The sequence below is a fragment of the Echiichthys vipera genome, assembly GCF_963691815.1.
Source record: "Echiichthys vipera genome assembly, chromosome: 22".
Classification (NCBI taxonomy): Eukaryota; Metazoa; Chordata; class Actinopteri; order Perciformes; family Trachinidae; genus Echiichthys; species Echiichthys vipera.
The window spans coordinates 17,046,532-17,061,752 of NC_139847.1; the positions used below are offsets into that span (position 1 = coordinate 17,046,532).

The 15,221-nt window shown below is 42.4% G+C and overlaps 1 protein-coding gene across 2 annotated transcripts; it reads left to right on the plus strand.

Annotated features, from left to right (window-relative positions):
* Positions 1 to 7,073: 7,073 nt before the first annotated feature.
* On the plus strand, positions 7,074 to 15,052 carry LOC310964284 (interleukin-13 receptor subunit alpha-1-like). Of its 2 annotated transcripts, none has more exons than XM_083937353.1 (11): positions 7,074 to 7,250; positions 7,353 to 7,510; positions 9,083 to 9,213; positions 9,806 to 9,971; positions 10,083 to 10,176; positions 11,374 to 11,543; positions 11,637 to 11,773; positions 11,879 to 12,026; positions 12,343 to 12,442; positions 13,278 to 13,362; positions 13,454 to 15,052. In XM_083937353.1, the coding sequence occupies exons 2-11, from the start codon at positions 7,438 to 7,440 to the stop codon at positions 13,550 to 13,552; spliced, it is 1,203 nt and encodes a 400-aa protein (XP_083793479.1). In that variant the 5' UTR covers positions 7,074 to 7,250; positions 7,353 to 7,437; the 3' UTR covers positions 13,553 to 15,052. The 2 variants fall into 2 exon arrangements, with proteins under 2 accessions (XP_083793479.1, XP_083793480.1); XM_083937354.1 differs by having other exon boundaries at positions 7,368 to 7,510.
* The last annotated feature ends 169 nt before the right edge of the window (positions 15,053 to 15,221 follow it).

Below are 15,221 nucleotides of genomic sequence, written 5' to 3' on the forward strand. Positions count from 1 at the left end.
AGAGAGGATTCACCCCCAAAACTACACAAGTCTGATCAGACTCTCTGTGTTTATTCTCCCTTTAGAGCAGCCACTGGATCCCATTTGTAAAACCCTCTGCTCCTGATGTGATTGAATAAGTGTCGTGGTAATACGACTGATGTGGTTTGTTTAGACTGTAAACATGTGTGAGGTGAAGATGATGGGGGACAGATCCTCTAACAAGGAGCCATGTAGAGGTTCAGAGCTTTGACTGTAGAAACATTTGACTGATTTGGGCTTTTGAACGTATTCATGCATGCTATTCTGGACCTTTGATAGTGTAGCATCAAAATACATAATATACCACATGTAGAAACAGTGGAGACATTGTGGATTACAGTATAAAACACTAACATCACTAACAATGCATTAAAGGAGACTAGTGTGTATGAGTCTGTTGCCCCTGTGCATGCTGGGAGACCTCATGTAACCACAGTCACTTGATCAGCACAGCAAAGATAGAAGATCTGATTATGGTATGGTTCTCTCTGCATGTTGTCCTTATTTCAAAATAAAAGTCCACTGTTATTGAGTATACCTTCATCTTAGACAAACAAATCAGTCCTCCAACTGCACTTGAGACATTTTCTTTGAGAATGGACAGGATCAACATGTTAGCCTGGAGTCCAGGTCATGGACTAGTTAAGCCACGTTTGAAGAACAGGGCCCTGCTTGTATGTTTCTCATACATTTGATTGTTTTGTGTGTGTGTGTGTGTGTGTGTGTGTGTGTGTGTGTGTGTGTGTGTGTGTGTGTGTGTGCTTGCGTGTGTGTGTGTGTGTGCGCGTGTGTGTGCGCGTGCGTGTGTGTCTCCTCTCATGATGCAGTCCACGGCTTTCCCCTCTGAGGTCAAGGGTCTGACCAAGCGGATCCGTACAGTGCTGATGGCGACGGCCCAGATGAGGGAGCACCAGAAAGACCCGGAGATGCTGCTGGATCTCCAGTACAGCCTGGCCAGGTCTTATGCCAGCACCCCTGAACTAAGACGAACCTGGCTGGACAGCATGGCCCGAGCACACCTCAAGAACGGAGATCCCTCTGAGGTATCAACTGGAAAACGTAGAATGATATTACTCTTATGAAGGAACAGAACGTCTGTGCTTTTTGGCCGTCGGCTGTGGTCTTTGCGGTGTGTTCGAGCACCACTTTAGCACAGGTGACGTGAGGCGATGCCACGGTTCACTTGACATGCTCACTGCCATGCTCAGTGGCAACACCAAAGCAAACACAGAATGTCTCAGCTCCAGAACACTGGAGGAGCACAAAGTTCAGTCTCAGGCTACAAACACACAAGGTTCAAGGAAGTATTTCTCACAGTATCACTCCTGTTCCCTCCACAACAAAACGCAGCAAAAATGACTGAACACATTGGGCCACAAGGCTGAATAACACACTGTCTCTACTGACCACAGTACAGTGTGATAACAACCTGGAGGCTTTGGTTGTGTTTATACATCTTTTTATAATGTTTTTACAAAATTAAAACATTAAACAGAGAGGTCAGGTCAGGCTTTGTCATTTCACTTGGATGAAGCTGCAAAAAGTTGATTTCTGGTTACTCAGAAATAAAAAGTGTCTGTTTCATCTGATAGTATAGAATATTTTTGGACATCTGTGTCAATCATTTTTTCTCCTCGTCTTTGCTGTTCTTCCATTAGAGTTGTTCCCCAGCGGTCTTGCAGCTTTTAAGAAGATCACGGTGAATATTGAAGAGGAAGCTGCCATGAGAGAAGACACCGGAATGCAAGACGTCTATTACACTGAGGTGTGGCCGTCCGCACACGTTTTGGTTTAGAAATAACTTTGGCAATAATGAGTCAATCCTGGTTTGACCTCATTGAACTCTGCATCTTTATCTGTACTCCAAAATGAGAATCAAGAACTGTCTCGTGCTGAAAGCTGCTTCCAGTGTCTGATTCCTAACTGTTTCCTTTGATCAGCCATTTTTCCTGTTTTCCATTATTTATGAAGGTGGAGTTCATGTATGGCTGCTTGTGTTTAGGATTTAACATTTCAGAACATCGTCTTCTTTTGTTTCTGTTTCTCAAAGGCCGGTATCAAAAACACCATAGTTTCAGTGTCTGTACTGTAACTTGGGTTCTGTATCAGCACAAGTACTGAGACATTTTTAAAGGATACTCAGCTTTAAACCCCCATCTAAAATCATATTTACTGATGTGATGACACACTGTAAATGTGGACACAAAGAGATCTGTTATTCCTTTTCCACCCCTTTTTAGGAAGTCCTGGTCGAGCACCTGGAGGTGTGTGTGGAGGCACTGTGGAAAGCCGAACGCTATGAGCTCATCACGCACATCGCCAAACTCACCATCCCCATCTATGAGAAGCGTCACGAGTATGAGGTACCAGCAACTTCTCTACACTCCAACAGATATTAAATCATAAACATGCAGCCACTGTTTCTTACGAAGTCATTTATCCACGTCCTCATGCCTATGGAGGTCAAGTACCCACACCATGTAAGGACTTTGGTTTGTAGCAACCTTTTCTGATATAAATATGTTTGTGTAAAGTTTATCTTATTCATTTTCCACTCATCATTAAACTCCTTGGCTTCTTTGACTCGTTGACTTGCACTCTTTGTTAGCGTCTCTTCATCTCATTTGATATTGTTTGCCAGCAGCTCAGGATACTGGATCAGTGCTTTTAATAGCTCTTCTTTGTTGCTTTTGAAAACAACATCAGCGTAGGGGGAAGGAGCTTCACTGCACACCCTGAATAAGACGGGAGGTGGCCGGTCTATCAAAGGGCTTTTAGAATGGGTAAAGCCTTCTTGGACATGATCCAACTGCAGCTCAAACTGCAGGGCTGCATCTCTGTGCAGGTGAAGGCCTCATGCACTCCGAGACACCGCTCCGTGGAAGACACAAATGTTACATTATTATTATTATTACTACATTAGATTTGTTCTTGTCACATGGAGCTTGGCATAAACATTTGTGTAAAGAAGAAACATGAACGCCTGTAATTTCATAAACTGTGTGACATGAGGAAGCAGAAATAGTACGTGCAGATTGTTATCTGTCTGTGCACTGATCAGAGTGGAGGGTTGCCTAACACTTTCATGTTTTGGGGCAGGTGAACGCAGGTCCTATGGCCTATGCCAGAGCATTCTTAGATGACACTAAATCTAACCAGTCTGGCAACAAGAAAGTAAAAGACCTTAGGGACATTTTCAGGTAAACCTCATCCCTACAGTTAAACAACTAAGCTTTGCCCAAGCTTGCTGAAAAACATGGTTAGATCAAAGACAGTCCCCATGAAAACTGTGTCAAAACTATGGATTATCCAACAAGAACACTGATGCTGGCCATGCCTCTGAAGTGTTTCCTGCAACAAGCAATAAACCCGAGTGATCCACTTTTATGGGGGCGTACTTTACTGGCACAGAAAGAGCCATCGTCACCATATTAGCCTCGCTGGTTACAGTTCATAAAATGTAGGCCTGATTTCTGAAGGACTTTGGCCTGCCTGAAGTAGTGGTAGCTGTCAAAAACAAAATAACTCCCTAATACATTTTTGACTCTTCACGTTTAACAGACTGGATCCATGATGAGTTGAGGAAGCTGTGTTTATTTAACGTCAAAGAATAATTTAAAGGGTTACTTCCTGGAAAAAGAATTCCCATTGTCACACACTGTCCTAAATCCTCGTCAGCATTGTGTACCGTGTTCTCTTCCCATCAGTGGAATGTGTTCTGGCTGTAATTCAGCTGTGTTATTGTTCCTGCTTTAGCTGCTCTGATTTTACCAAACTGACTGCTCTGCCTTTTCTCTCCAATCAGAATCGGAATCAACTTTATTGCCAAGTATGTAAACAGATTTTTAATAGTTCTTCTTTTTTGAGCTGTATTCATATTTTGTTTTAGTTTCTTCAATTCAATTCAATTCAATTTTATTTATAGTGCCAAATCATAAGCCGAGGTCCTCCTCTGGCCTGGTTACAAAAACAACGCAAATGAGAGATGACACTGATCAAATGATGTGTCCTGGTTAACGTCGGAACATTTGGAAAAATGACATCCTGGTAATAGATACTACTGCTGCCTCAGTTACTCCAAAACAAACCAGGGTGATGGTGAATAAACATGTCATCGCTCAACTCTCTGTCACACGGTTGTGGATGCAGTTACAAAACCTGTCTCATCTGCAGCATAGAAGGAGAAGAAGAAGAAGAAGAAGAAGAAGAAGAAGGAGAAGAAGAAGAAGAAGAAGAAGAAGAAGAAGAAGAAGAAGAAGAAGAAGAAGAAGAAGAAGAAGAAGAAGAAGAAGAATTATGTCCTCCAGAAATGACAGAACAAAATGGAAGATGTGTTGATCTCTTCAAATCAACAGCAAATAGATTAATTCCGAGGTTCCTTTAATGATTCCAGGATGTTGCTGTGCCTCCACAGGACAGCTGTAAACTGAAGTGCGCTTTACAACTGTTGACTGAGTTGATGGTTAAACACTTCATATCAAGTATATCCTGGATAAAACGGCTTGTATCGATCAATCAAAATAAACTTTATTACAGACGCAGGGTCCAGATAAGAGACAAGACATAACGTAGAGTTAATAACATGCCAAAGTACAATAAATCACATTCAAAACCACAACACATGGTTTAAAACAAGAATAAAGTTGTCCTACAGTGAGAAAACGATACGGAGTCTCCAGAGCTGGGCTTGGTAGCGTGCAGTGCTAAACCTTCTGTTTGATAAGGCTCATAAGTCGTTAATCTGGTATATTAACACTCAGTATAATAACTTGATGAAAAGCAAGCATGGCTGATTGTTTGGTGAGGGATTGGCACGGTTTTTGATGTAAGCAGCCTTAACTCGTTTTTATTCAAACTCAGACATGCATGGATTAATGCCTGTTGGCTCGAAACAATGGGATTATCACGTTGTCGCGTATCAGAATTCCATTTAAAGGGAGGGTTCTGCCTTTTTGAAATCTACTTTTATGAAGTTGCCAGTTTGGAGAAGCTGACAGTTTTGACACAGGAGCCGCTGTGGACGGGGGCAGCAGCTGCAACGGAAAAAAAAAAGGAAAATCAATATCAGTTTAAGTCTACGCTATATTAAGAATATTTTCACTGCATTATCTCTCCATCAGGCGGCCCTGTGCTTTGACACCACATCACCTAACGTATCCCTCCACTGCATAAGCGCAAAACTGCAGATCAGCTGTTTAAAGGCAGACTTTCCCCCGTTTATGGAATAAACAAGTACAGGAAAATAAGAGTTGGTCATTTTAACAGCCACTAAATGCCGTTCACTGTGGAGACGAGAGGATCCCTTTATGGGCCGGAGTTTACAGAAGAAGAACTTTTGCAGAGGGGGAGACACAGCTGAAAGAGACAGAGAGGAAAATTCCATGGAAAGTGGAGAAAAGCCTGCGTGACAGCAAGGTGAAACTCCACAGAGCAGAGCATACCTTTGTGCCACAGCAACAGGTGCACGGCTGTTTGGCTGGAATAAATACATGGCTTAGTAACTGGCAGTATAAACACACCTGTAGCCACATCATAAGCCCTCTGAATCCTAGAAGAATTCAAACATGTCCATCAAAATAATAAAGTGAAAAACAACATGAAAAGAAAGAATTTGTATAGGTGTTCTCAGCTTCCTTGTGTTGGGTCAAAGCAGCCTTTGTGTCCTAGTTTTTGAGTGTGTGTGTGTGTGTGTGTGTGTGTGTGTGTGGGGGGGGCCTAGTTGACAAGATACTCTTGTTAATTCGGCTACCACTTTTGATGGTATTATTTTACTTAAATCAAACTCCTAAATCACGAAAAGGTTACCTACTTTACAGCTCTGTTGGCTAACTCGCGCTGAGTTGCTGAGCCCTGTTGAACGGCGTGAACGCGCAGCACTGCGGATGCCTGTTGGAGAGTTGCATCACGTGCTGGGTCGTAGGTCAGATCACGCCCACCTTCTTCACCTTTTGTCCCCCCTTTTTGTATTATTGTGTTGTTTATATAATGCCATCTTTGTTTATGTTAATAAAGTTGATTTAAAAAAAAAATCGGTCAATCTAAAAAGTTTTTCATCACATCACATGAATAAATAAATAAATACATTAGCCCAATATAAGGGGAAGACCCAGGACCAGGTGGAGAGATTAGATCTCCACACTGGCCTGGGAACGCCTCAGGATCCCCTAGTTAGAGCTGGTTAATGAGGCCCGGGAAAGGGAAGTTTGGGGTCCCCTGCTAGAGCTGCTGCCCCCGCGACCCGACCCTGGATAAGAGGCTGAAGATGAGATGAGTGCGTGATTAGCCCAATATATAATAGAGGTAGCCTCTGTGACTGCTCATTATATGACTCGATCACGACCCCACTCCCTCGGACTTAGTCCATCTGTGTGCAAGTAATTGGTTGTGATAGGGTCATATACTGGGCCTGATCGGACTAGTTGTGTTTGACGTGATAACAACCCTATTGGGCTCTCTTGAACCGGTCCGTCCGTGTTTGCTGGGACCCATTTAAGCCCATCACATTAAGCTTTCCTCTAATGCAGGAGTGACTATTGTAAGATGTGGGTCAACCGACCCCAGTCTCCCCTACAGCGCATGAAGCTTGTCATTCAGGGAGCCTGTGAATGTTCTCATTTGTCCAGGTTCATCGTTATCCCCAAAGCAATTTCAGTCAAAAGCAACTGGACTGGGTTATTTGTCTAGGAAGACGTTTCACCTCTCATCCAAGAGGCTTCATCAGTTCATGTACGCATCTGACCAGGCTGGGACTGGTCCCTTGTCATTCAGGCTTTCATAAAACAATCCAGCTGAACTCAAATGTACAACATGTACTCTGTGTATGTTTTCCTGGCCTCCGTCAGTTTGTTCACTCTGTGTCGTTTGTTGCTGCACAAAGCCATTATCACTCAGTTAACTCACTTATTGATCCACAGACTCATTTGAAGGCTGGCGTCTTCCTGGAGAAATGGATGGACACTTGTGGTTTGGGGATATGGCACTTAAGAGCCCACGCATGCGCAGTGTGCCCTCATTAGAGCCCTACGCAGGCAGCATCCTCTGAAGGTGTACAGTCCCTTTTCCCGCTCGGTGCTTCATTATTTTGGACCGTGTTGGGACGAGGACGAACTTTCCCACTGGGTCACTGTCGTTTCTGTGGTGTCATCACAGCTTTCCCCCCAACACTCGCTCCCACTCTGCCCCGGTGTTCCCAGCAGAGTGAGCAGGCACCGCGGACCGAGACTCTCAAGGTGTGTTTGGGGATAGTTTTCCACGGTGTTCTTCCGCTCTTTTCCGTGACGACATGTCTTCTAGGTGCGCACACCGCACGCGGTAACATTAGCTGTTAGCAGTGTTTGTTTTCCTAGGAGAAGAGGCTCGGGGGAGTTGAGGTGACACTCTTCCAGACGGGACTTGTGTCAGCCGCCTAAGGACAACATGACTCTAACTCGGGAGTTTTTGACTCTGTTCACATTCTCCGCCGTGGTAATGCTTTACCACTGTGAATCAGGTAAAGACGCCTCCATTAAGTGTGTTGTCGTTATAATTACACCTGTGTGAGCTGGTTTGGGTTTGTACGGAAGAGTATTAGGGCCAGGCATTACAAAAGAAATGAAGGGGAAGAAGTTTTTTTAATTGTACATTTCGACAACAGTCATTATTGTATATTGTTCCTGATTTTCTTATATTTTATATTTTGAATGTTCATATTTTTCTATATTTCCTCCGATGTATTGTTTTCTTACCGATGCTTCTTGTGTTTGCTATCCACTCTGCTGCTGGAATAAGGACATTTACCCTTGGCGGGGCTGATATAGGAATACCTTTATCTTCTTTTCATCTGATCTTATAAACAAACGAAACTACTGACTTTTACGCACCAACAAAATGCCCGGTGCAGATGAGTTAGTTGTTTACACGTGGCTGCGTCTCTAGTTTGTAATTACGGTGAGGGTGAAGTAGAGCAAACCAAATATGATTTATTAAATCTGTCTGGCAACACTTTACAGCAAGATACACTACTACATTTTAGTAGTGGTTAAAATGAGTTAATGAGTAACTCCTAATCACAGTAATGAGTACTTAATGAATAGTTTAGTGACAAAGAAACGACTTGATGACTAATGAATTATAATGAATTCCTAATGTAGTGGATAATCGATCATAGGATCACTGACCACCTTCTTCATGAGCTATTACTAATGATTTAAACATTAGATGGGACTACTGTTTTATGCCCTCAGAGTATATTGATACATAATATTAAGTATTGACTACATAATTCCTTATTGCTTGATTTTCATCTGACAGAAACATTGCTTTAGTGCAGTCTGTCCCTGGAAAGAAACAGGCAGTCCTGCAGTTCATCACAAAGGCAGAAAAAGGTGGAGCCTAGCAGCATAACGCCTAACCCCGACATGCTGACACTTGGTCAACATAGCACTGTTACAGGAATACCACAGGGATCTATATTGAGACTTTCAGTAAACCGTCTAGGCCATTAAGAGGGTCTGTGCTAAGAGCCCTAACTCCACTTAGTGCCACTGTAATTGTAGAAACGTGCAAACCCGCCCCAAGCCTCATTCTGCCCAGTTGAGTGGAGTTTGCGGTTGACTTTGTTCAGAAACAGACAGAAGGGAGATGTCTTTTACAACGCATCACCAAAACAGAAATATTTTAGAAAACCTGTTTTCGCGATTATTTGATTCTTGAAATAATAATAATAATAATACTGATGATGGTGGTCTATAGCACATATTACAGAACAAAATCACAAAGACACAAAGACTAAAACCTACATAAAAAAAGACTATCAAAGTAAAACGAAACACAGACACTTACAAACAGGAGTCCAAGGCCAGTTTAAATAAACACTGTCTGGAAGTAGAAAATAATTAGGGTTTTACTTACACTTTAAAAACAGTGGAATGTGCTCCTATTGACAAATGAAAACAATTGATTGAGTATTCAGGATAATGATAGTCTATTCTTTTGTGACCCTTTTATTCTGTGTCATCAGCACTCTAATATTCTTCCGGTGGGATTAATTCCTCTTTTTTTAAATTTGTTTCTCCTCCTACAGATTGTCCTCCTCCACCAACAGGGCTGTCACATAAGTGGCTGGACCAATTTACCGTGAACGTGTCCTGGCAGAAACCCAGCGGTCTGCGGGACGGATACGAATACTGTGTGATGAAGAATGCAGAAGAGAAAGTAGGAAACATGATTAACTTGGTCTTTTGTATTTGTTTCTAAGTGATGCATCCAATGACTCTCTGGTACCCAGATTTGAGTCTGTTGAATGTCTGTTGATTAGATGATTATGAGGCCATCCTTATGAAAACACCACACACACTTTCATCAGTAACAGATAGTCAGTGTTCTCCGACAGCTTCCTCAGGGACTTATGCTGCTCTCTGTCAAGTATCATCTGTTATTAACAACTTCAGCTCAAACCAGAGAGCGGTTTATAGCAGGATAAGAATACAAACATGTTCCTGCATAAAGACCACTGTGATGTGTACACTGAGATACTACAAATACAACCACACTTCAGTATATTAACCCTGAATTACTGTGAAATCTCAATGATTTATGTTTTGATGTGAGGAAGATAAATAATGTGTGAAAAAAATCAGAAATATTGGGTTTGCAGATGCATGACCACACTACTGTGATGTAACTTCTGGTAAAAGCAACATGACACTCAACATTGTTTATTCCTTCCTCCCGGAGGTGGAGGGAGGCCGAGTGTTTCACCGTGTTTGCATATACTCCATTAAAGCCTTTGCTGTTTTCCCTCCAGTCTGTGGTGTGCAGTCCGTGGAGAAATTTCACAGACAGCTGTCTCACAGAAGAGATTGGTTGTGATCGGTGGACGTACCACGTTTGGACCGTTGGCAGTAAATCCTGTGAAAGGTCCAATAAGAGCTCACGCAGGTCCATAACCATTCAGACCCCTAAGCCCCGAGGTAAGAGGAAGAAAGATCAGCTCGTCCAGTGCGTCTGTGATGCTGCTTTAAAGACACATTTGAATCTTGCCACATGTCTGTATGTGACCTCTTTGTTTTTGTGCTGCTCAGCTGAAGTGAAGGACATCACATGTGTCATCAGCTCCAGGAAAGGAATGAACTGCTCCTGGATCCCAGGGAACCAGTCTTTTAAGCTCTTCTATAGGTGAGAACAAGGAGCCACAGTGTGTCTCCAAATACGTGCGGTGAAGTTTTCATGATGGTTGTTGACACAAGTAACTTTAGTGACATCGTGGAGCTGTTTGTTTTTATTTATGGCTTGACTAGTGTCAGGAGGACAACAGCCCCAAATGGGATGGGCAGAGACCTCCCTGTACAAAAGTTAGAGTTGCTGATACCACTACCAGTATCAGAAATGACTCCACTGCTGCCTAAAGTACTGGCATCAGCGAGTATATGAGTCTATGCACTGATTCGATACCATGTAATATACTGTAGCCCTGACAAAGCCTCCTTTAAAGTTTTGAAAGTTAAAGTTTCTACTAGTCAGACAGGTTAGTTGTATGGTAAGGATGTCCTCTTACCTTTCCTTAGCTGACAGTTTTGGCTAACTAGAAACTAGAAACTTTAACTTTCAAAATGGATCAAGATTACATTAGGAATACAATCGATCTCCTTAAAGTAGTTTATTTATGTTCTTTTTACATTACGGCAGATTGTCAAGGAAAGTTCTCTGGCATTCATTTTCCGTATGTATAACCTGATCCAGACCATTCACAATGATAGCAATCATATTATATCCAAACAGGGAAAACTAGAGATGAAACGGTATGACGGTATTTCACATCACGATTATAGTAACCAAAATTAAATCAAAGGTTCGCGGTTATCAGTATTATCGCATTGTATTGTTAATATGTGCTGAAAAAGATTGAAAAGTACCAAGTTTTATATTAATAATAAATAGAATTAGCAGGTTAAAGGGGTTAATTATTAACCCAGTGACGGTTTCATTCCTAGGGTTAGTACTGGTATCAGATCGTACTCAGAATTGACTGATACACAAGGTCAGGTAACGTTATTAGTATCCTGAAGGAAAAACATGGTATCACAGCAGAAAAAATATCCCCTCATATTGTCTCATTTTTTAGTACACACACAAAGTCAGGAAAAAGAGGAATTTGGTGTCTTTAGATTAAGATCTCTGCATGGAAATCTCCTGTGGTCATCAGCAGTGCAGAGTGAAAGCCTCCATGTGGGTGGGATTTTCATGTTTCACTCAGGGAGTTAATGCTGTATTTACATGGATCAGTCCACTGAGATATTAACGGGCAGAGATCCTCAGTGAGCTTTACGAAGCCTTCCCTGCTCCACATCGGTCTTATTCATCGTGTCATTACAGGATTTGTGGACATCAGTCCGGGCAATACCTGAAGGGTTTAAAAGAGTGTGATCAGCCTTACAGCAGCGCCACAAGGAACGGCTGCTACCTGAAAGTTGATGCTGTCAACAAGAAAATCTGCATGCTGTTGGAAAGTGAAGCTGGAATGATCTCCTTTAGACCTAACTTGGGTTGGTGTCACCTCTTATGTCTTATCTTGTAGTTTATCACAAAGTGTTTAAGTACATATAAAACATCTACTGTTAAAACCTGTTGGTCACCAGTGAGTCGAGTGATACCTTCACCAAAGCTGAGCGTCCAAGAAGAGGAGGATAAGCTCAAACTGAGCTGGACGCCTCCGGAGTTCGGAGCTGGTTGTTGGATATACCATGTCTGCTACAGTAAATGCAACGAGCCCCAAGTAAGCAGCCACATGTTACGGCTCCCCTTAAAATGTCACATAGTTTCTCTATACCCGACAAAGTGCAACACTGTGTGTGTTTACTTTCTTATTGTTGTATTTTAGAAATGCCTGAACCTCAATACAGCGGCGGGTCACACTGATATGAAGGTGGCCTACGATAAAAGCTGCCTGTACGAGTTCAGATCCAAAGTCCGGACCAGAGACCAGTGCGGGGCTTTTTCCAGTGACTTCGGGGACGTTGTGTCTTATGGTAACTGTCTAACCTACTATACTTAAGTGCACTTCAACAAGATTTATATCCAGTCAGTCAACACCAAAAGACACATTTAGGTGGACAGTATTTGTCACAGTATCCTCTGATTAGCACACTTATATTGCTGTACATCGTATCCTTCACTGTGTACATTTGTCCTTTTTACATTTGTATGAACGTATCTTGTCAGAAAAATGACAATTAGCCGGTCTTAGTCATCAGTATTTCCCCATCATGTCTGACAGCAAGCACAGTACCTGCTGTGTCAGCTTTTCATATTCATCAGTCATCTTTGTGTCTTTCTTCATCGCAGGTTCTAATGAGCGTCCAGACCAGAAGCTGACTGTGGTTGCCGTCGTCCTCCCGATCCTTCTGTCCGTCTGCATCATCCTGTCCTGCTACTGCTTCAGGAGGTATGTCTGGAAACAGAACAGTGGAACAGTGGTGCAGAGTTTCCAGTTCAGCAGGGTTCACACACGTCCTGGAAATGTAGGGACGGGTTGTCCAGTCATGGAAACACCAGGAAATGGATTAAAAAGACTAAATATCCAGGAACTAATCTTTGATTTCCTGGAAATGTTTCATTGTATTACAGCCCTTCACTCAGACTGCTTTTACATTAACAGCCATCACATAAGAAATTAGAATAGAATCATATAAGCAATACAATCAGTAAATGATATGAGCCTTTGTGACCAAGTGAGGTCCTGGGAAATCATTTCTCGTCCAAGTTTCAGTTTTATTTTGATTTGATTCGTATGGAAATGAACACAGGCTCATCAGGTTTGAACAGATAGTCAGTAAAGACATTGTGCGTATGAAGGCTCTTCAAAATGGAGAAACCTGATCATCCTGGTGGCCCTTGCCTGCCACCAGCAGGCAAACTCTGAAACTTAACTTTTTTACTGCACTTGACTTTCCACTAGAATGCTTTCAGGTTTAATTAGTGGACAGAGTCAGAGTGTGTGTGGGCGGATGACTCACAAACCCAACCCACCCCAGGAACAGGCAGACATGTGTTTTATGTCGTCCATAGGAAAGGGATTTTCACTGTGCACCAAGTCATTTTAGTTTGAACTTAAATCTACTGTACATGCAGACGTGTTTTAACACTGCTTTGAGTCTTTTTTCCACATAAAAGTTCAGTATCTGTTTATGTTTAAGAAAAATCACATCTTTCTGTAGACACATTGTAAATTTGACCTCAGTGTGCTCGTTGTTGATTTCTGTCATTGTGTGTGTTTTTAGGCACCGCTCCATTATTTGCCCCATCATACCAGATCCTTCAGCAATATTCAAGGAAATGATGATGAATGGAAACAAAGAAATGAAGGTACATTACAGTAAAAACTAAATATGTGTGAGCTCTACTCTGCTGCTCTGTCTGTCTCCACAAACACTCATAACACTCTTCTGTTTTTCAGACCGGTGTGAACAGTCTGTACACACCAGTGCCAGAACCTGTGGAACCCTGCAGAATTACCCTTGTAACAGAAAACAGGGTCCTTCAGCAGAACTCCTGACTTACACTCTGAGCCAATTCATCAGGATCATTTACAGAGGGACTTCTTGTCCCACTGATCTCTGCTGGTGAGGAGTGAGCTGTGTTCCACCTGTACTGATCGGACATGATACTGTAGCACTCCAGCCACCGAAGAACTTTAACCACTAGAGGTCGGCAGAGAGAAGATGTCTAACTGCTATTCAGTTACTCTCTAAAGGTCGTGCAAATGCAAACAGCTGAGGCCTGTCAGATACGGGATAAGGAAAAGCACAGAATCCTAGGAGCTACCTTCAAAAAAAAAGTGTTTCATTCCTGCAATTTGCTGATATCTGTTGAGAGGAAGACAAGGGTGAGGACAGGCCGTGTGTTTGGCTGGACAGAGTGGAGGACTGCAGAAGCTTTTGTTTACTGGCGACTGTCCAGCTGTTAAGAGGAGCTGCTGTCCCCCCGGATATCTGCTGGAAATCTAAGAGATCACATTAGAATAAAAAGAGGCACAGGAAATAAAAAAGGCTTATGTCTCAGCACAGCATGAGTCCGTATCCTGAAAATGGCCTTACCCTGGTTAAGGGAATAATCCGGTTATTGAAGTTCCCCTCCTATACATGAGCAGGGGTTGAATGGAGAAATGACAGAGTAACTCAACCTCTGATAACAGTAGGTGGAGCTCCGCCAACAGACAGTTGGACTGAATACGGCTTTTTTTCCCGTTCACCTTTGTCAAAATCACAATCGGCCGACTTTTGGACAGAATTACGACAGAAACGGCTCTTTTTAGTAGTGATGTTACTTGCCGTTGCCAAGTCCTCCCTCGGTTTAAAGGGAACGCAATATTGTAGTTGTTATTTTCGCCGCCGTTGCTTCCTGGTTTATTCTATTTCCCGGTCAAAAGCCACTGCTGTGGAGTGGGGAGGGGAGTTCTAACCCACGGAGCATGTGCAGACGAGAAACCCGGTAATAATCCGGGTAAGATGTTTACATGCTAGAGAACTCCGGTTACTAAAGGAGTTCTCTAGGTCTGTTACCCGGGGTATTTTACCCAGGGTACGGTGTTTACATGGTGTTTGAGAAACTGGGATATGCCCTTAACCCGAATATACTCTTTTAAGCTTTTAAGTATGACTGCCACCATGATGACATTCAGACAATGGGCAGGAAGTGATAAACTAAAAGGAAAGCACCACTTTTACACTTCTTACAATAGTCAGTCTCATGAGAATCTAACCTGTGTACACAATCTTCACCTTCTGAGAAACTGAACCCTGCTGTAGGCATCTGAGCACACATTAAATTGATAGCAACTGCTGTCAGTCTTTGTGCAATTGTCTTTCTGCTTGATCACATTCAAATCCAAAACTTCATAACATCATTAGTCATCACACACACTCTTCCCCTCTTAAACTGTGGGAAGCTTCTTTCTTTTTTTGTTGCTTTGTTACAATTCCCAACCTACAGTATTTGTTGGCTGATTGTAGACAATTCCACCTGCTGTAACAGAGAATAAAGGAAGTGAAATGTGTGTGTGTGTTGCCTGTTGTGATTGTGTCACTGGTAACCAATCAGTGGTTCATTTCAGTCTTCCGTGTAGTCACAGTTTAATTGAAAGTAATGGACTTGTTGGTGGGTTGTATTGTCAGTGGATGTCACAGCTTAAAAATATGTTATTTGTAACATTTCTACTAAAGGAA